The sequence below is a fragment of the Xenopus laevis genome, chromosome 6S (genome assembly GCF_017654675.1).
Source record: "Xenopus laevis strain J_2021 chromosome 6S, Xenopus_laevis_v10.1, whole genome shotgun sequence".
NCBI classification, from domain to species: domain Eukaryota; kingdom Metazoa; phylum Chordata; class Amphibia; order Anura; family Pipidae; genus Xenopus; species Xenopus laevis.
The window spans coordinates 123,688,326-123,711,308 of record NC_054382.1 but is presented as its reverse complement, the minus strand read 5'-3'; the positions used below and the strand labels follow the sequence as shown (position 1 = coordinate 123,711,308).

General features: G+C 38.7%; 1 protein-coding gene across 3 annotated transcripts in view; it reads left to right on the top strand.

Annotated features, from left to right (window-relative positions):
• samd12.S (sterile alpha motif domain containing 12 S homeolog) overlaps positions 1 to 22,983 on the top strand; it is a 352,270-nt gene that overhangs the window by 156,369 nt on the left and 172,918 nt on the right. For all 3 annotated transcript variants that reach the window (XM_018223916.2, XM_018223914.2, XM_018223917.2), the window contains exon 4: positions 17,758 to 17,892. In XM_018223916.2, coding sequence (XP_018079405.1) covers positions 17,758 to 17,892 — 135 coding nt within the window. The remainder of the gene's footprint in view (positions 1 to 17,757; positions 17,893 to 22,983) is intronic.

Below are 22,983 nucleotides of genomic sequence, written 5' to 3'. Positions count from 1 at the left end.
TTAACCTATACAGTAGGTTTATAGGGTTTAATCTATAGGGTGTTCAAGAAGAAGACAAGCAAACATATATTAAATGGTATCTCATTGAAGACCTATTAATTCCAACCTGTTAAACAATAATGTACAATTAATATAAGGATCACAGAACCTCTTATTTTCTGTTATATACTGATAGCAAGTAAAACCCACCTATTCCCTTATACAACTAAATGCTGTCTTCTAAACATAATACAAATACAAATGTTCAGCTCATTAAACATTACACATTGCTTTCAGGTGTAAATCAAAGATTTTTTGTCATTGATACTAAAGAAGAACCTTGCCCTTTGAGCAAAGCAGTTGTTATTCGGCTAAGGGAATCATTGATCCACATTGACTTCTTTGTAGTCTTTATATAGAAAATATGGAGGAGAATATAACCAAAGGCTTTTACAACGACCCACAAAGCAGCATTTCCCCCGAGTAGAAAATCAAACAAAGTCAGACAAATCCAATGTAGCCAAATACCATGTAAGAAGCTAAAAAGCAAGCATGGGTTTTTAAATACATCAGAAGGGAATGGGGCTCCGTTTAATTACTACAAGGAATGAATATGAACCCACAGAAGTGTGACCAGATTAACAACAGCACAAATGGAACAGATACGCAGGTCAGATCCAAAGAAATTATTCAAGTCTATAAATAATGGAACATTGGTTTAAAAAAAAAATAAGCCTGTGTTCTGATTAAAATACAGGTGACCGCAAAATAGTGCATGCCACAATACAGGTGACCGCAAAATAGTGCATGCCACAATCTGCACTCGTAAAAGGCACAAACAATGTATTTTTCAAAGATGAAAGGATGCGTTCCAGTGTGGAAAACAATGAATTGGGTGTTAGTAGTTAGGGGGAGATTTATCAAAGGCCAAATTGAAAATTCGAATTTTTAAATTTTGAGTTCATTTTAGTGTAATTCGACTAGGGACTACTCCAAATTCAATTCCAGTTTAAAGGGATCCTGTCATCGGAAAACATGTTTTTTTCAAAACATATCCGTTAATAGTGCTACTCCAGCAGAATTCTGTCACATGACTTGGGGCAGCTGAGAAACTGACAATATGTCTAGCCCCATGTCGGATTTCAAAATTGAATATAAAAAAAATCTGTTTGCTCTTTTGAGAAATGGATTTCAGTGCAGAATTCTGCTGGAGCAGCACTATTAACTGATTCTTTTTGAGAAAATTTTTTTTCCCATGACAGTATCCCTTTAAAAAAAATTCTAAACTCTAAATGTATCATGCACTGTCCCTTTAAGAATTCAAATTCGACTATTCGCCATCTAAAACCTGCTGAATTGGTGTTTTAGCCTATGGGAGACCTCCTACAATTTGTAGTCGTTTGGTGGATTTTTTATGGTTAAAAAACTCTAATTGAATTTGATTCGAATTCTGTTCAAGTTTGCGGGTTGATCCTATTCACCCGAATTTAAAAAATGTGAATTTTTTAATAAATTTCTATTGGTCGTTTTTTCCCTGAATTTCAAGTTTATGGGAGTTTATATAAACTGCCATAAGCTCTTAATTTGACCCTTGATAAATATGTCCCTAAGCGCTGACACCTGCTACAAATAAATGTGTTGAACTGTTTGTGACAGTCAAATGTGCTTGGACAAATGGTTGCATCTGTCAGCTATGATAAATGTGTCCATTTAGTAACACGTTCCTGACTGTCAGAAAAAGGTTTCCGACAGTCAGAAGAGTGAAAAAAACTGCTGCTTTTGGATTTTCCAGTTTGATGTTTAAAATTCCGCTCTAAATGGTACGATGATAACATTTGCTCTACTCCAGGAATACACAGTTGTACCAGATATTTGCATTATTTATTTCAAATACACTAGACATTGATGGGCATAGAGGAAAAACAGCTAGGCCTTCAACATGAAAAGAAAACTTGTGGATGCCCAATATGCAGATCTCTATCTGGTCTCAGCCAACCTGCAAGCAGCAGTCTACACAAATAGGAGCAATAGCTGAGTTCACTCTGAGAAAGTGATGGAACCCCCTTCCATCCCCCTTCACCAGGGTAATATCCAACATCTGATCGGCGTATGGTAGACAATACATTAATACTATAGTCCTGCAGCTGATTGGACAGCTTCCTTAACTGGCTCTTGGTCAAGTTGCTCACCAATTCCTGAACATCATGTACAGAGATGCCAACCCATTGGCTTTATATTTTGGCTGACATGCCCATGCCCTGATATACTCTCGTTCATGCCTCCAAACCTGTTCCAAACTCTGTTTCTGAGCAGGGTCGGACTGTGGTGCCCAAGGCCCACCGGGGCTGCTGTCTCAGGACCCCCTCTCTCGCCAAAAGGCACCGCACGGTGATTGCGTGCGCACACGAAAGATCATTTCTGCAAGGAGCAGGTATGGGCTGGCGGGGCCAACAAGAGCAGGGGCCCAATGAGTTTCTTCCTGGTGTCCCGCCAGCCCAGTCCGACCCTGTTTCTGAGGTATATCGGGGTGCATTTTAATACTTTTCAGCACAGAAGGTCAACATATATTCAGATGCCAACAACAGGGAACAAGTTACTTGGTGGGGTGAGAAAATAGGCTGGTTCCTGAAGAATTGTGTGTGAGTGTTGCTGACAACTTTCATGACAGTTTGTCATGTGTCACATTAAAACGGCACATGGGGGGCATTCTAAAGGGCACCCTGCCTAGTATATTTATATTGTTTTCATGACCAGACTTTGAGGAGACAATCTATATGACAGATGACCAGTTACTGACCAAATTACTTCCATTTGATGACTTTGTGCCAACACACCCCTATCATTCTACTCAACTGAATGCTTCATTTCATCTTGCATTACTTTAAGAAACTTTATTTTGTGAAGTGAATATTTGACAAATATATTTTACTGCACTTCTCAAATATTTCATTAAGAAATTTCGTCAGCGGCCGGTGAAACGCTTATTTTGCCCATAACTCCTCCAAAGCTTCCGACTTTCCACTCCTGTGACTACCTTAATTGTTACATCTAATTAAATGACGACATTTTTTTAAAGCCGCCTGACTAAGAAAAAAAATCTTACAGGTTGAATTTAATCTCAGTTTATATTATTGCTCACTTACATTTTAATTGTGCTGTAGAACACATGGATTAAAAAGTTTCTGTGTAGAAGAAAGGGTATTAAATACCCTGAGCAGCATTGAATTGAAGAATGTTTTCTATTGGTTACATTGGAGTATTTACATGGAGTTGACATTTTAGCAGGAAAAAATATTATATTTAGTTACTAATGAACTGCAAAGAGTAAAAACATGGCACCTTATGGGTAAATTATTCTTTAAACTACTTATTTGTAAAGTACTTAAAGGATGAGGAAAGTCTAAATAGAATAAGGCTGAAATGCTGTATTTTTATACTAAATATAAACATGAACTTACAGCACCACAAGCCTAATCAAACAAATAATTTATGCTTTCGAAGTTGGCTACAGGGGGTCACCATCTTGTAACTTTGTTATACATCTTTGCAAGACTAAGACTGTGCACATGCTCATTGTGGTCTGGGCTGCTTAGGGATCGTCATAAACAAAGCTGCTTGAGTTCTGCATGGCTGGGAAGTAAGGCGGGGGCTCCCCCTGCTGTTCATAAGTATGATTGTTTCCCTGCTCAGCAGTTAGGGACCATCTGACAATTCCTATCCACAGCAGTAAATGAAGGGAGAATTTCACTGCATACAGTCAGGTTTCTTATAAAAACGATACACATTTTTTAATTAAAGTATATTGGAGATAGGTTTCTTTTTCATTAAAGAAAGTAAAAATGGGATTTTATTTTTTTGCCTTTCCTTGCCCTTTAAGTTTCTCTTATGCAGCCTTACTCAACACAGCTGTCCAATCAGATGTCTCCTACATAAATACCACAGCAGATCATGAGCTCTTGATGAGCCTGGCAACTCGTGGTCCTGCATTGATTACATGTAACCAAGAAATGTAAAAATCTTTTATACTATATCTATACTAGCATGGTGTAAGGGGTGTAAGGTAGATAACAGGCATTAAACAGGGCAATCATGTACAGATCCATTCTCGTAGAGGAAGTCTGATAAATAGAAACTGAAAACATAACATAAACAGATGTGCTGAGGCCAACTGCCTCGGGAGTTCTCTTGTAGACCCTTAATCTGGAATCAGGCACTTGTTGGAGGTAACATGGTGCAGGAATATTTATACAGTTATGGAAACTGAGGTTTGGGGCCTGTTTAAGGTTTTTTTTTTCATCATTTGGATCACCCTACCTTAAGTGTAGTTTTAAAAAAAAAAGGCAAAATTTTACAAGGGAACTTTTGCGAAAATTTAAATTTAATATAAGCTTCATCGTACTGAAATAAGAAACTTTATAAATACAATCAATTAAATATTCTGCATTATTTCTGAAATAATCAAGTTTATCTTCACTATTCCTCTCTCAGCATCTGTTTCTCTTCATTCTGTCTTCATTCAGCAGTTGGGTGTCAGATATTCATGGACAGTTAGATCCAATATGTACTTCCTTTTCGAGAAGATGTATTAGAGCTCATTCAAATAACTGATTCCAGTACAAACAAAATCTAACAAAATAACTGCCTTTTGCACAAATTCTGCATTTAGAGAGACAGGCCGGTTTTGGGGAAAGGTAAGTTTTTAAAATCTCCCATGCGCCAATCCCCATTGCTCCGGTCCTGATGATGAAAATTTGCACGAATAAAGGGGAGGGGACAGGGGAGACGAACTGCAGTGTCCCTGGGGCGCCCGTTATGTAAATCCTGCATGTAGAGAGACATGATGGGGCCGATTCACTAAATTCGAGTGAAGGATTCGAAGTAAAAAAACTTCGAATTTCGAAGTATTTTTTGGGCTGCTTCAACCATCGAATGGGCTACTTCAACCGTCGACTTCGAATCGAATGATTCGAACTAAAAATCTATTACCATTCGATAGTCGAAGTACTGTCTCTTTAAAAAAAACTTCGACCCCCTAGTTCGCAAAAGCTACCGAAGTCAATGTTAGCCTATGGGGAAGGTCCCCATAGGCTTGGCTAACTTTTTTGGATCGAAGGATATTCCTTCGATCATTGGATTTTATCGTTCGATCGAAGGAATAATCCTTCGATCGTACGATCGCAGTATTTGCGCTAAATCCTTCGACTTCGATATTCGAAGTCGAAGGATTTGAATTCCTAGTCGAATATCGAGGGTTAATTAACCCTCGATATTCGACCCTTAGTGATCAGCCCCGATGTCTGGTGATTTTAATAGAGTGAGCTCTAATACATCTTCTAGGCAAAACGAGCCCCCCTATAAGATATATTGGATCTAACTGTCAATGAATATCTGACACCCAACTCCTACATGAAGACAGAATGAAGAGAAACAAATTCTGAGAAAGGTATAGTGAAGATAAACTTTATTATTTCAGAAACAGTACAGAATTTTTAATTGATTATATGTAGAAAATTTCTTATTTCAGTATGATGAAGCTTATATTAAATTTTTATTTTCATGATAGTTCCCCAACTGGAGGTTATACAGTATAATAGGGACATAGAAATGTAGCCACGTGCTTTATATATTTATGTATTTATACTGTATATTTATATAGATAGACATATAGATAAACAGATGATATCATTGTGAGTTTACAGATGATACATAATGGATCTTGAAAAAAACCCCAGTAATTTCGAGTGTATTACATTCATTTACCTGCATGCATTAAATGGATGTTTTATAAATATGTTATTATATATGAATGTGCCCGATACTTTTGCATGCATGGCAATATCATTGTAAGTCATTTAATTGCAGAGGATAAAAATATCAGGCACCACATTTGTAATAAACCAACCAGTGCGTCTAAACTGCTGTAGCATTGCCGGTAAGTCCGCTGTATAAATAAGCGCAGGATTAATAAATAATAAGTATTACTATGCCTTCCTATTGTATGGAACCAGTTGACTTATGAACCTGGCTGTAGAGTGAAACATAACTAACCTAACCTTTCCGTAACAGTAATGATTGCAGTGATTATACTTATCCTATGGCACTTGTGTTAGACACAGCAGTACAAACAGTTTTAACTTCATTATGACTCATTTACTATTGTGAGCTCTAACAAGCAGGGCCATCTCTACATCTTGTATCTGTCTGTGTTTGTGTCTGCTGTACAGCGCTCCAGAAGGGGGCACACATCATATAATACAGGTATGGGATCCGTTATCCAGAAACTCCTTATACAGAACACCGCGGATTACAGGAAGGCTGTCTCCCATAGACTCAAATCCACATAATTCAAAGTTTTTTTATTCAACATCTATTTCTGTGTAATAATAAAACAGTAACTTGTACTTGATCCAAACTAAGTTATAATTAATCCTTATTGGAAGCAAAACCAGCGTATTTATTTAATGTTTATATGATTTTTTTAGTAGACTAAGGGGCAGATGTATCAAGGGTCGAATTTCGAGGGGTTAAATCACTCGAAATTCGACTGGGGAATAGAATCGAATAGGCAATTCGGGCGAATTTACGCGATGGCAAATAGACGAATGGGCGAATATTCGCCAGGCGAATAGGCGCACGATCGAATATTCGATCGAAGGATTTTCATTCGATCGAATGATCGATCGTATGCCTTTGTATTCGATCAAAACCTTAGAAAACAAGCCAATGGGACTTTCCCATAGGCTTTTAAAGCAATTCGGTTAGTTTTAGGTGGCGAAGTATTTTTAAAAGAGACAGTACTTCCACTATCAAATAGGCGAATAGTCGCAGCGTTTTTGCGCTCGATCTATTCGAATCATTTTACTCAGGCGAATTTACGCCAATTCGATAGTCGAGGAGCACAAAAAACTACTCGAAATTCGAGCTTTTTTCCCTCTATTCATTCACCCGAGCTTGGTGAATGGGCCCCTATAGGTATGAAGTTTCAAATTGTGGAAAATCAGTTATCTGGAAAACCTCAGGTCCCAAGCTTTTTGGATAATACACCCCATACCTATAATAATAATAAATAATAATAAAGTTAAATTGTACTCATCGACTAAGAATATATTTTTTGGGGGCTGTATAATGGGGTGTGGCCATTGGAGACACTGTTTGAACCTTGGTAAACACTATGGGGGTTATTTACTAACCTGTCGAGGTTGCATAGAAGTCAATGGGAGAAATCCCAATGATTTTTTTGATGTGCGCTGGGGTTTTGGCAATACCCCGAAGTTTCTGGGCAAAATTCTGAGTTTTCAGGTGAAAAAAAAATTGTGAAAATCAGATGAAAAATCTGTAAAAATCGTGAAAATCATGTTTTTCGTGATTTTTGGGGATTTTTTCCCTGCAAACAAAATTTTCGGGAAAGTGTATTAATGAATAAGCCCAAATCACCCATGGAGATTTGGTTGCAGTTTTTTTCAGAAAATATTGAGATAAATTCGGACTTTATTTTATAAATAACCCCCTGTCTCTATTTCAGATTCAATGTAAAAAAATTGCAGGAAAAACTACATTTATTTATAGGGTATAATTTAATTGTATCATTAACATCAGATTGTCTGTTGTACAGTTTTGGTAGCTTGCCTGGTTTTTGCCTAATTTATACCCATTTGCCATATGGTGACATAAGAGTGAAATGGTAGAAGATAATATCTTTGCCCTCCTAAGAGCATCTTCTTAAGGGATGATGAAGGAAACTAAAATACATTTTTGAGTTGTAGTGGTGGTGGGGCACCAACTTATACCTCCTCCGCAAATCTACCTTTTCCAAACTGCCAGGTGGTGGCATCCTAGTTGTGTTTACTTACCATGAATACAGGGAGTCCATAACTAGTGACGGGCGAATTTGCGGCGTTTCGCTTAGCCGAAAAATTCGCAAATATCCCGTGAAATTCGAGAAACGGCGAAAAATTTGTGAAACGGCACCGGCGTCTAATTTTTGACATTTTTGCTGACACTAGCGAATTTTCACGCTCATTTTGTGAATTTATTCGCCGGCTGCAAATCGCGCAAATTCACCACAAATTCGCGCCTGGCGAATAAATTCGCCCATCACTATCCATAACTATTGTTACACATGTATTTACAGTACTATCACTTTACCTCTACGTGGATCTCTGTTCATCCTACATCCAATCTGTCTATTGTTTTGCTCACACACTGTATGTGATGTAGAACAAGGTGCATTTAAACGATCTGAACCGAATGCCTTTCTTTAGTTCTTCATCTTTTTTTGTCCATTCCAAGTCTCTAGAGTTTATATTTTCAGTATTTGGTTAGCTTGGTGCTTTGGTGCCCTTCATGGTTCCTTGGTGACCTTCGTAGGCCAGTTCTGTGACAAATGTTTTATAATGAGAGATGAAGATCACACAAGAATTCATTCCAGGTTTCCTTAGATCATTGGCTCAGAGCATCGAATCACTCTTCTGGTGTTACTTTATAAACAGACTTTCATTTTGTCATGATAGCTGCCTTGAATTTGAGGTTGACTTTGCAGCAACGATTATTCTGAATCGGGTCTGTCAAAATAAGCACCTCTTGATTGTCCCCCTTTATAAAATAAGCCCACTGTGAAAGCCCAAATATAAACTGATTGGTTTAGATATCATATATGATAACAAATCAGGACAAGTCATTGATGAACTCATCATTATCTACTTCCAGTAAACATCCTTAAAACAAAGTAAACCGTCTCATAAGCACTTTTGCCATTAGCTTGGGATGCACAAAATGCAGAATTTGGTTGGTTCAGGATTTGGCTGAATCCAAGCCTTTTTAAGCAGGATTTGGACAACACCACCACCTGCTATTCATTTTATCCAACTTGCTACAACCAGTAAAATGAATATGGGAGCAGTGTAGAGTCATCAGATGGTTCTCTGGGGTCCATCCTACCCCCTTTTGTGAATCACACACAGTTGACCTGTTGATGCAGGGGAACCCTAATGCTGCCGCCATCTCTGAAGGTGGCAGTAGCTCCAGGTTCCCCAGAGTGGCCTGCATTATTAAATGAAGTGTGTTTGTGCGGAAAGATTTTAAGGTGTAATTTTTGAAGGTAAGTGGTGAAAGTGAAGTCAGTGAACCGCAATTACACTGCAATTATGGGAAAAAACACTGCATTGTTACACTGGCGGATTTAAGCTGCTGAATCAGGTCCTTTAGACTAATTCGTTAGCTTTTCTGCTCATGGGGCCCTTCAACAAGCCTCCCTGATCTATATCTGGGCAAAACTTGGGCAGATCTCGATCAGGAAGGCTTGATTTTTCTGTTGAGTCGAGGACCATGATGTGGTCCTCGCTCAGACTTTTTGTATCTCCTTCATTTTAATGTGATTGTTTGGCCCTAGCATTAGCACGATATCTCCCACCAAAGGTGGGCATATCAGAGAAAGGATTCGCTCGCTTGGCAAGGTTACCAAACAAGCAAATCTTAGTCTATTGGCCACCATTAGGATGAAAAAACCATAGCAATTGTGTGTCAGTGATTCAGCCCTAGAGACTTTCTAACAAACACTGTGTCCATATGGCTGAAATGTGCAGCAAGTGGTGCTCTTCTGGTATGACTTTGCAAAATTTTTAATTATTGCCAATAAGAAACTTTAAAGGGATAATGTCATGGGGAAAATTTTTTTTTTCAAAATGAATCAGTTAATAGTGCTGCTCCAGCAGAATTCTGCACTGAAATCCATTTCTCAAAAGAGCAAACAGATTTTTTTATATTCAATTTTGAAATCTGACATGGGGCTAGACATATTGTCAATTTCCCAGCTGCCCTAAGTCATTTGACTTGTGCTCTGATAAACTTCAATCACTCTTCACTGCAGTACTGCAAGTTGGATTGATATCAACCCCCTCCCTTTCCCCCCCAGCAGCCAAACAAAAGAACAATGGGAAGGTAACCAGATAGCAGCTCCCTAACACAAGATAACAGCTGCCTGGTAGATCTAAGAACAACACTCAATAGTAAAAACCCATGTCCCACTGAGACACATTCAGTTACATTGAGAAGGAAAAACAGCAGCCTGCCAAAAAGCATTTCTCTCCTAAAGTGCAGGCACAAGTCACATGACTGGGGGCAGCTGGGAAATTTGTATAATGTCTAGCCCCATGTCAGATTTCAAAATTAAATATAAAAAAATCTGTTTGCTCTTTTGAGAAATGGATTGCAGTGCAGAATTCTGATGGAGCAGCACTATTAACTGGTTCATTTTGAAAAAAAAAATTTCCCATGATGGTATCCCTTTAAGAAAAAAAAAACTTTAAGAAAAAATGCTGTTGAAGCATGCGCTTATCCTAGTGGGGTTCCCTCTGGATAACCGAACAGGGAAAGATCCCCTTTAAAAGACAATGACTTATGTCCCCTTTAAATGAGAATGGCTCCCATTCTTTTGTCTACAGTATTTAAAAAACATACTTTATACTAATATTTACTGTTAATCCAGGCCACCCATTGCTTAGTGGTCCATAAGGACTAAATTAAGGAATATTTTATATGAAGCAGCACTACCAGCAAACTGTTGCAGAGGTATCCAGAAATGTAATTACTGGCTGGGCCTGTTATTGAGCTGCTTTTGCAAATAAAACAAAATGAAATATTATTTTAATCAGGTCCAGGCTGATGGTTAATTTAGCTCTAGATGGATTTTTGGGTTTAATTTTCTCTGAAATATTTTAACTGTTACAACTTGTCTTTTTTTTGAGTGCAAACATATTTCTGTATTTTAGATGAATTATATATTTGAAACATGCTAAAATGAAAAGTGATGTTAATGCCTGGCATGCTCATGGCTTTTAACAGTAGTGCACTTTTTATTATTTATCAGGCTAAAATGATATCCTAAGAATGAATATGGCTAAAAATGACATATTTTATATACTGAACTTATTGCACCAGCCTTAAGTTTCAGCTTGTCAATAGCAGCAATGATCCAGGACTTCAAACTTGTCACAGGGGGTCACCATCTTGGAAAGTGTCTGTGACACTCACATGCTCAGTGGGCTCTGATTGGCTGTTGAGAAGCTAAGCTTAGGGCTCGTCACTAATTATCCAGCAGAAAATCAGCTTCCCCTGTAATATAAGCTGATGCTACAGGTTTGCTGATTATTAAATTCTGATGCTAATTGCACTGGTTCCTGTGCTGCCATATAGTAATTATCTGTATTAATTACTAATCAGCCTTATATTGTGACATTTCTATTCTATGTGTACTGTATATTGTGAGTGGGTCCTAAGCTCAGTAAGTGACAGCAGCACAGAGCATGTGCAGTGAATCAGCAGAAAAGAAGATGGGGAGCTACTGGGGCATCTTTGGAGACACAGATCGTTACTGCTAAAGGGATGTGGTTGCTTTGGGCTGGTACAGAAGCACAAAACATCATGTACAACATTTCTAGCTACTTCTTTATTTAATCTTTAGTTCTCCTTTAATTAAACCTGCTCCAATACTAAATTGTATACTTGGCTTCCCCAGCTCCTTGGGACATGTTATCTCATGTGAGCATTCTTAATCAACTGCATTACTGAAAAGCTGATGGGGTTCCATTGTTTCTCCTTCACATTCATTTCATTTGAGGAATTTGTTTCATTATTATAATGGCCTTCCTATTAATGCGCTCTAGGGTTTTATCCTTTTCTATCCCCTGGAGAGCCATTGCCTCTTACAAATCTAAATCAGGTTGATTGGTGCAAGATGTCTCTACAATGTTATTGTTGCTTTCGGTTTGCCGGAGCTGTTAAAAAGAGCCAAGTTATATTATAAAAAGAATTAAGCAATGAGGTATAGTTGGGAGAGAGAAACGTTGTGATTGCGTTTACTGATGTTAAAATGAAACATTTACGGGATCCGTTATCCAGAACCCGTTATACAGAAAGTTCCATGGAAGACCATCTCCCATAAACTCCATTTTAATCAAATAATTAAATTTTGAAAAAACAATTTCCTTTTTCTCTGTAATAATAAAACAGTAGCTTGTATTTGATCCCAACTAAGATATAATTAATCCTTATTGGAAGCAAAACCAGCCTATTAGGGTTTATTTAGGGGCACATTTATCAAGGGTCGAGGGGGTTAATTAACCCTCGAATTCGACCCTCGAAGTTAAATAATTCGAATTTGATTATTGAATTCGAAGGATTTAGTGCAAATACTTTGATCGATCGAAGTAAAAATCGTTCGATTGAACGATAAAATCCTTCGAACCAAACGATTCGAACGATTTTAATCGAACGATTTTTCTTTGATCAAAAAAAGCTTAGAAAAGTGATGCGAAGGTCCCCATAGGCTAACATTGTACCTCGGTAGATTTAAACTGCCGAAGTAGGTAGTCGAAGTCTTTTTTAAAGAGACAGTACTTCGACTCTCGAATGTTCGAATAGTCGATCGATTTTTAGTTTGAATAGAAGTCAAAGGTCGTAGTAGCCTATTCGATGGTCGAAGTACCCAAAAAAATACTTTGAAATTCGAAGTTTTTTATATTTGAATCCTTCACTCGAGCTAAGTAAATGTGCCCCATAATGTTTTTATCATTTTGAAGAAGGTTTAATGTAGGGAGATCCCTTATCCAGAAAACCCCAGATCCAGAGCATTCCGGATAACATGTTCCATGCCTGTATTTGGTAGCAGTTGTTAGTTCAGTCCATAGGATGGTCCATACTCCACCAAGCCCACAATGGAGTGAATTATTTTTTAAAATAAATATTCTTGAGGAGAAGGAGATAAAACTATTTTGAAAGAAGGGACATATTACCCAACTATGATAATAAAGACTAATTTAAATATTCACCCTAAACAGTACGTGCTGTATGTCTTCCTATGTTACTTGTCACTGAAACATGAATGAAACCACCCCCACTTCTATATTTTACAATGCGATGACAAAAAAGTAACTAAGGTCAGAAATTCATACCAATTAAAGTGACCCCAAATAGCTACTATAGATTTCTGAGGTACTGTCTGTACTTGTCAGCCTTTGCCAGGCTGTTTAAAGTGAATAACTTTCAAACTGACAGTTGACAGTGTTTAAGAAAGATGGGAACATTTTTCTCTCCATCATATGTATGTTTTTATTCAAGAATGGGTCTCTAGAGCATACCTCCCAATTGTCCCTTTTTCGGAGGGACAGTCCCTCTTTTGACAGCTCAACCCGCAGTCCCTCATTTGTACTGGAAAGTCCCTCTTTTCTCTGCACTGAACAGCCAGAAAAAGAAACAAAGTTTCTCACTTAATTGGCTTTTAGCAGAGAGCCCAGAACAGCTAACAGGTGCAAATAAGATACTTTGTAACAATTTTGAGACACAAAAACACAGTTTAGATAAGGAGAAATACTTTCAAACTTTCATAACCTGCCAAATTTTGTAAAATGAACATGGTAATTAGGGGGTGTGGCCACAGAAAGGGGTGTGGTCAAAAAATTGCTGCGCTACGTGCGGAAAAAAATGTTTTGTCCCTCTTTTTACTTCCAAAATGTAGGGAGGTATGCTCTAGAGCAAAAATGTTTCTGTTTAAGTTGCACTAACTCTCTTACCCCACGTACACGCAGATGTGAAACATCACTTACCTACATGCAGAAATCCTAGGCCGTGCTTTTAAAGGAATAATGGGGTTCAGAATGAGACAGACACAAACTGATGCTAATAAAGCATAAAATAAGCAATAATATTTTGTCTGTAAAAATAGATACAGAGCAATGAGGTTTCATCAACACAAGTGCATGATAGAACCTACGAGGGACCCCCACTTATTAGGGATAAGCTTTCAGATATTCTAGCATCATCTTAAAAACACTTATGGCAGTTTTATTGTATAGTGCCCTATAACTGTCGGTCTACGCCAAACCAATACAGGAACGCTATTTCCCTCCCTGTCCCTAATTTCCATATGCTACTTTGGATTTGTTTCGGCCGGGCAGAAGGTTTCGGCCAAATCGGAATCCTGCTGAAAAAGGCAGAATCCTTGCTGAATCCCGAACCGAATCCTGGATTCGGTGCATCCCTAGTAATAAGTTGGGATGAATGCTTCAGTCCCCACTAATGTGCAGAAATAATACGGCAAACAAGAAGATATTTGGACACCCAAAGACAGTTTAATGTCAGCTAATCCCCCCCAAAACAAAGGTTTTTAACTTTGACCAAATAAGTATGGATATCAGTAAACAAATATCACCTTTTCCTTTGCCAAGAGAACCATAATATCAGTTTTATATAATACCAGACTAAAATTACTGGGTCGTTACAGCAACTAGTCAAGTTTTGGAGGTTTAGACTCTTTCCACACGGACATTTAGGGAGTTATTTATTAAAGTCTGACTGCCAAAAACGCGGTCAAAAATTCGAATAAAAAACGTCACATTTTTCGGGATTTATTATACCTCAAGGATGGAAAAACTCCGAATTGGAAAATCCGGCATCTCGGACCTGCCAAGGTTGTATATAAGTCAATGTGAGAAGTCCTGAAGATATCCTGATCTGTGCTGGATTTCGTGGAATTTGTGGTTTTCTGGCAAAAAAACGAAAAAATCGGAGTTTGCGGTGGAAAATATGAAAAAATCCCCATCTAAGAACAAATGAAGCACATGCTAGCCAGCATACCTCCCAACATTTTGGGACAAAAACATTTGCCACTCTACATGCGGCGGAATTTTGTTGACCACGCCCATTTTTGTGACCACACCCCCTAATTACCATGTTCATTTTACAAAATTTGCTAGGTTATGAAAGTTTGAACACATTTTTATTTTTATATGTTCAAACACAAATTTCTTGGAGTCCAGCAGGGAGTAGGCACAAAACAGCAGCATCCTACAGGGCGAACGCCCTAGGGACATGATCTGCCTTCTCCTCTCTCTCTCTCTCTCTCTCTCTCAGTTGCTTGCTTCCAATCCCCCAAGCCCAACCCCTTTGTTCTGCCTCCAGCCCTCCACCTTCCCTGTTTTCCTCCTCTCCCCTCCCTCCTGAGCAGTAGTAGGGGCCCTTCAGTACTCGGGGCCCCCCCACATTGCGGGGTCTGCGGAGGCCTTAGTTAAAACACTGCTTATCCTGTAGGAGTGAGACTACACATACACTGAGAACTGAAGAGATCTTGAACTAGGCTTTTTTGCTTGCCCTATGCTTTTGTTGTTTGAATTCTACTGGCAATGCCTTTATGGAGGTTAAATTTTATATTTTTTGTACTCTACTAAAGCAATTGTAACCTTTTCGAAAACCCCTACTGGCGGTGTTACAGTCCACGTGTGGCTCTTTCCTGATGGCACGGCACAAGCCTGAGCCACTCGCAGTGGTATTGGGAGAGACTGGGTACCTGGTACTTACTAGCGCAGTGCCTCCACCTAGTGGGATCCAGGAATGAACCTATGGGTGGCCCCACTAGGAATACAGTAATAACACACACACAGTATTTGGTCAGCTGTTTATTCTAAAATAAATGGTTAACTAATACAAACAGCACTCCTAACCAGGTGGCAATAGGGGCCTCGCCATCAAACGGAGTAACTAAGAGAAGGCAAATTCCTTTGGATATTCAGATGGAAATCCCCTGCTAATGCTGGTTTCTCCAATCTGGATTTCTTTCACAATCTCTGTCACTCCAGGCACAGTATCCGGCGTAATCTGGCCTGATCTGAATCAGGCTTTGTGCCAGCCCGGGTTGCCAGGCTGGCGGGTTTATCGCCAAATTGGACTATTTTTAAAGCTAAGTGGCAGGTTTTAAAAGTCCAAACCCGCCAACATATGGATTTGGGCTAATTTTGGAGCCCAATTTGGCTATCGAGCCTACCCTTCTGCAGAAGAACCTAATATAACTGTCTTTGAGTCAACCTCCATTGAACAGTTAGTGCTGTGGACACTCTTCTGCCATTTTATCCACGGTGAAATCAGACAGACCAGCGCTTAGGGAAAGCTGAGATAGTCTGGCTCGGATATCGGGTGTAGATCACAGTGAAATGAATAAACCGTGAATGGGTACATTTGTGAACAAGAAAAATATTGACTATTTCCTGCATTAAAAAATAACCCTGAAATCTAAAGCATTTCCACTGACAGTATAGGCTTACTGAATAATTCAGCAGCAAATTGTCTCATTATTCACCCTATCGACCTTTAGAGAATGCTGAATTGTACTCTGTTGCTGCCAAGGAAAGTGTCTCCTCGGCTTCTCCATGTACTGCAAGTACCCAGATTATTTTAGAGACCAGTAAAAAATTGATATCATTAAAATTAAATCTTATATTATTTTATATTATTCTATCTGTATGAAAGATTGAAAGATTGTTCATCTGATAATCTGCAACGGGCTCTGATGTCACACAGTTGTGAGCTCATGCATTGCTAAAAAATGTCATGATAACATGAAACCCTTTTATCAGTCTACATGTGGTATTAAAATGCAATGAAACCATAAGAGTTAGAACCAGTCTTAGGGCTGCATCTCAGCTATCGACATCTTCTTCTATAATGGAATGCCCTATACCCTTAGCTAGTGCTAGATATCCGGTCATACAGTGTTATAAGCATATTTGTTCACTAGTATAAGATAAGGTCAGGGACAACAAGAGAGGAAGTAGAACTGTGTTGGATGGATTATTCACAGTCCTTGGACTGTTGTAGCTCCAGTATAATTATCAGCAAACTCTTGTACGAGCTTGAAGTGCATTTTGGGTTGTGTAATTGCATACCTCCCAACTGTCCCTTTTTCAGAGGGACAGTCCCTCCCTCTTTTGACAGCTCAACCCGCAGTCCCTCATTTGTACTGGAAAGTCCCTCTTTTCTCTGCACTGAACAGCCAGAAAAAGAACAGGTAACAGGTGTGAATAAGATACTTTGTAACAATTTTGAGACACAAAAACACAGTTTAGATAAGGAGAAATATTTTCAAACTTTCATAACCTGCCAAATTTTGTAAAACAAACATGGTAATTAGGGGGTGTGGCCACAGGAATGTGTGTGGTCAAAAAATTGCTGCGCTACGTACGGAAAAAAAAAATTTGTCCCTCTTTTTACTTCCAAAATGTTGGGAGGTATGTAATTGAGTTACGTACATTCACTGCCTACCCTCATAAAGTCACAAGTCTTCTTCTCTATCAAAAAAAATGTCTACTGCTACTGGCAAATAAGTAGCCTTTTGGGGGCATTTATTGTAAGGGAGGATATTTTTGTGCCTCTTTTGTGGCTCATTGACACCAGTTTGATTGGTGGCCTCTTGTGACTCCAGATCTCCCTTCAGACAATATGAGGCCATATTTTAATGCAGGCTCAGAAACCAGGATTGTCATGATCTAATGAAAACACCCCATGAATGATTCAGTATGACTCCCTCAAAAAACGAATTATATATATCATGTATGTCATGAGTATACATGTCAGAAATAGCAAAATGATCATCAGTCCCATTTTGTTTTATGGCAAGAATTTGAGATATTCCCTGAGGATCAGAACATGTGTCTTTCAAGAAACCAGATACAATTCCCCTTATATAAAAGACATATTGATATTTACTGTTCTGAAGGGCTGGAGTTATCTCTAGTTCATTCTGCTGAGAGTGGAAAAAGTGAGACACTGAACCTTTAATGCAAAAAATACAACTGCTGAATGTCGACTATAATATAAAATAACACAGCACCCTTACATCTTGTTGAAAAAGAATAAATGGGTTATAGGAAACTGACTTTACTTCATACTTAAAATGTGTTTTATTCTAATTTTGCTGCTCTTACACAATGTAGATCTAATTTGTTTCTTTTTTAGGTCGCGCTCTGCTGAGACTGACAGAGAAAAAGCTGGAGCGAATGGGTATCACCCAAGAGAGTCAACGGCAGCATGTCCTTCAGCAAGTCCTCCACTTGAAAGTCCGAGAAGAAGTCCGGAACCTCCAGCTGCTAAGTAAGAACTAGTCTTTCTTTTTGTCTTCAGCCTCAGCGGAAAAGCCAAAGAAAGTCTATTCTGTACAATGGTAATCTGAATATAATGAGCCCTTTGTCGGCATAAATTGTTTTATAAGCGTCTTTTTATAGGAACGCTGTTCTGACTGCAAAGAACAGTAAGAAAGTAAGGATGGTGAACTGGTCTCATGGCTGCATACATTTTGCTTTGATTCACATTTGTGTTCTGGCAGATTAGATGTCAAGCTGCTGAGATGAAAACAGTTTGGCCATATCCACGAATCAGAAATATATTTCGTGTCTGTGCTTCATACAGGGACTTGTATGTTATCTCTCACCTTCTGCAACACAAAATGAGGGATGTGGGAGTTCTTGAGGAACCTTATGGCCTCTGTAAAAAAAGCATAATACACTCCTGGTTTTGTTTTCATTAAATACAGCGAATTTAAAGAACTTTGGTTTTTTATTGTACATTGTTGAAAATGAATACTGTATATGATTCCCTATAGTTTTTTAAACAACAGAAAAACGTATAATGTTGTACAAATGTTATATGCGCAACACTATAAGTGATAAGACAGATGATTTTTTTGAAAAGTCATGAGTACATTTTGGAGAGTTCATTACATTAAGAAGCATCTCTAGGAACATTGTATCCCAGATGTGGGAAGAGTGGGGGGGGGTGGGGTGGATTTGGGAAATGGGAGGGTTTGGTTGATAGATTCTGTTCAGAGGGGTCAAGAAAGAAAAGTAATATTTAATATGGAAACACTTGAATTGTGCAGTAAATCGTTCTGTTTTCAGGTCGTTATTGTGGGGTTTAGATGAGGGAGGAAACTTTTGATTCATTGCGCATCTTTGAATGAATGATTTTCCTGTTGTCTCTTTATCTGTTAGAAAGTCCATGCATTTACTTTTGTCCAGATGGGTGTTACACTTTAGGCACACTTCCATACATTTTGGCTGTCTTGACTTTGGACTAGCTAAGACTGACAAAATGACCGGTCTGACTTTGCTTCTAAAAATAGACAGTGGAAAGTATACAAGATGGGACGATGGGAAGGTTTTATGTCTTGGCATACAACTGTGAGGCACAATATTAGGGCTCTGTGCTTTGATCCAGAGAAGTAGTGTTTTGGGTTCTTCGGATGTGTTTTTTTATGTGATATCTTTTTCTTAAATTACATATCAGTGATCCCTCTGTAAGTGCAGTCACAGTGCAACTGGTGCCTAGTCTGTAGCTTGACACCACTGAAATTCCTGCATCTACTTGGTTGTGGCATTAGCAAAAGGTTCAAAGCCAATTTGGAGAAACTGCACAGCTCACAAACCCAAGCAGAGTTTCCTGGTGCTCAGTGGTAGGGGAATCGGCAACCGACCAGCCAAGATATGTAGAAGGATCACCGGCACACAGGAGTTTGGTAAAGCAGGGCAAGCCCTTGCAATTTTATTAAATGCAGTGCAATGTTTCGGGGCACGCCCCTTTGCCCTGCTTAACCAAACTCCTGTGTGCCGGTGATCCTTCTACATATCTTGGCTGGTCGGTTGCCGATTCCTTCTACGCATTAGCAAAAGGTGGCAGCTCTGCATATAGAACTGCCTCCTCCATTGTGGTCCATCGTCTGGTAAAATAAATCACCTGATGGGTGAATTATGGGATTTATAGCTCAAAAATAGCTAGAGTCTGCATATTGGACTTTCCCAGTGCCTTTTGGGGCGCAACATTTTCCATGCGTAACTTTTGAAGAATAATCCCAAAGCATTCTTATAGATCAAAAATATACGTTTATTTCATATCATAAAAAGTCAAATATTCTCCTTATGGCGCCTAACGTGTTTCATGCACTTGCCTAGCACTTAGTCATAGGCAATCATGATCCAAAGTAACTTTATGTTTTGGATTGACTGCAAGATTTTCCATGACAACCCTACGTGAAATATCTTGAAACATCTGTACTACTCATGCAGTTTGGAGTCACACATCTTTTCCCAGCAAACCATTAATTCTCCAAGTGCCAGTCTACCAGTCCCAAAGAAGAATTTCACTGGCACTAGAAGGTTCATTCAAGCAGGTACAAGCACTTGCTTAGTTTATTTTGCGAAGGTAAAATAAACTAAGCAAGGGCTTGTACCTGTTTGAATGAACCTTTGAGTGCCAGTGAAATTCTTCTTTGTTGCTACAATTGAGGTTGCCGTGGCCTCCTTCACTGTGCACCGGGTTGTCTTGTCCTGGAGAGCCAGGGTGTGCAAGCGTGGTAACCTTGTACTAGTCTACCAGTCCCAACATACAATGATCCAAAGCAAAAGTTAATTTGACAGTAAACTTATAAATAGATAAAAGGCCTTTATTTAGCAGTTTAGGCCACAAGGTAGCAACACTTCAAGCCTATGCAGATATTGGTCAAGCTTTGCCTTCAAGTTCAAGTAAATTGCTCCTCAGGGCTTGTATTTTATCTCTTTCATTGTGGGGCAGTGACCTTGAAGGCACTCTTTAGTCAGAAGGTAAAATACAAAACCAAATGGTTTCTGGAATGACGCACAGAGCCGTCTTTGCATTTATGTTTGTTTCCGTCTATATCCATAAGTAAACACGATTATTACAGATTTTAAAATGACATTTAGGCTATTGTGTCTAAATGAATTCAGCCATAATGCATGAGCGCCCTGGATAAAATCACAAAGGATACTTTTATATGTCTTGCGCTTTTCCAGACGATTCCAGTCTGATTGATTATGTCTTTCATTTTAAGTTACACCATGTGGCACTTGTGATGTTTCCTCTGTGTGTGTCATTTCCAGCTTCAGCAGAACTTCACAGCAATTCCTTAAATGCGTCACCGTTCTGCGTTCCGGAAGCTTCTGTTATCTCATTTTCTGTGACCGTTCTCATCCCCGTTGCAAAGCCTTAAAGGGCACCAATCATAACTAAAATCATTTACTAAGTAAATACACTATATGTGAAAGTTCAAGAAAAACAGTTAGAATTGTTTGTATAATGTAAATGATCAGCTCACTATTCCTTCTGCAAGATCTCCCCTATCTCCACTGCAGTTCTAGCTGAGGCAGGCGTCTTGGATTTCATTGGCTCCTCCTACCTATATCTTCCCAGCCAACTGCAGCTCTGAAATCTCGCACATGCTCAGTTGAAATTCCTTGTTGCTTATCAACCCTTCTAAGCTATTTTCAAATCAGCCAAACCTGTGTGTTAGCTGCTTTTCAGTAGTGCTGCCACCTGCTGGAAGTTAGTGTGTGCCCTTCATTTGCATAATGACTTTACCAGCAGGGGACAAGATAGGGAAATCTCCTGATACTTCTAGTGGAGGAGTTTACTAAAACAAGGCATTCTGGGTAGAATACTCAAAGCAGTGTTACAATCTGAGCATGCTCCTGAAATTTGCATATTACAGTCTCTGTTATAGTCACAGTATGGCCTCCCATAAGAAGAACCCATTTGACAAAGTAAGGGATTTTTTAAAACCTGCAGTTTTTTTCCAAAAACTATATATGTAGTTTGATTAAACGTGTTTAGCCTGTACTGGTAAGATTGTTAATATGTGTTTGATTTTGGCTGTGATAGGTGCCCTTTAAATTTCATTGAATATCAGTGTCTGAGGAATCCTACGCCATACAGACATTTTGGGAGCAGAGATCTGCTGAGGGTTGCTTTTAGTACTTTTTTGGGTAAAGGCTCTCTTTATTGTGCATATATTTTCTTTAATGTAAAGAAATACAAAATTACTTCTTTTTATCATGACAGTGGTATTTGGTTTGCACTCTATACCACGCCCCCGCGTTATTTTCAAGGTGAGGCACAAGTCGTAACACTCTCAAAGTGAAGCACAAACAGTTCCCTCGGGTCAAGGGGCAGATTTACTAAGGTTCGAGTAAATTTTCAAAGTACAAAAAGTTTGACTTTCAAAGTAATTTTTTGGATACTTCGACCATCGAATAGGATACTACGACTTCGAATTTACTTTGACTTCCATTCGAAGTAAAAATATATATATATTGAATATTCGACCATTCGATAATCTAAGTACTGTCTCTTTAAAAAAAAAAAACTTTGACTTCAATACTTCGCCAAATTAAACCTGCCGAATTGCTATGTTAGCCTATGGGGACCTTCTACAAACTTTTTCTAAGTCTTTACACATCGAATAAAAATCGCCCGCTAAAATATTGATCTAATGGTTCGATCAAACTATTTTTATTCGATCGTAGGATTGCCAAATTCGGTGAAAAAACTTTGAATTCGATAAGTTTTTCAATTCGATGGCCGAATTTCGACGTTTTTTTGTTCTTCAAAATTCGACCCTTGATAAATTTGCCCCCTAATCTGCATGTATGTGGCATGCTTTATGTAGTGGTGCCTGTATTGTAGTAAAAAGAATTAGCATAATATTTTGACCATGCCCTACCTTATGATGACAGTTGGAGCTGGCAGTAGCTGCTGAACTGAGGAATAAGCTATGCCTGGTATTGCATATTCTGTGTACAGCAGTGGTTGCCAAACTTTGTTGAGCCCCTTGCTCACAAAATGGGTAGGAATGTAGGAGAATATTGGTGTATCTTGGGTAGCAAAGCCGACAGTTTGGGAACCACTGGGGTACATGCCCATAACACCTGTAACCAGGCAAAGTATAACCAGACAGCACAGTTGAGCATATTGAGATTTGATATATAATGCATCAGGCACAATTGCACCAAATGCAAACCTACATGTCACTCTTCCAGCATATCCTTCCACTTGTAGTGCATATATAGAGCATATACTGTATATGAACCCTATGAGGTTGCTCGGTCTCAGGAGAGACAAGATATGGCTTCCATGATATTCTTATCACCCTTTTATCAATCTCTCAATACGTCTTGTCAACCTTATTCACAGCTGAGATCATCTTGTTCATCATTACAAGAAAAAAAAAACTGTAAACTTCTGGATTAGGGATAAATACCCTAAATATAAAATTCCGCAGTTGCTTTTCCCCCTCCAGCTACAGCTTTTGAAAGGAGTCAGAGAGGTGTGAGTAACATTTTTATGTCGCACATTATTTTGGAAATTGTTCTTATTATTTGCAGCCAACAAATAGCT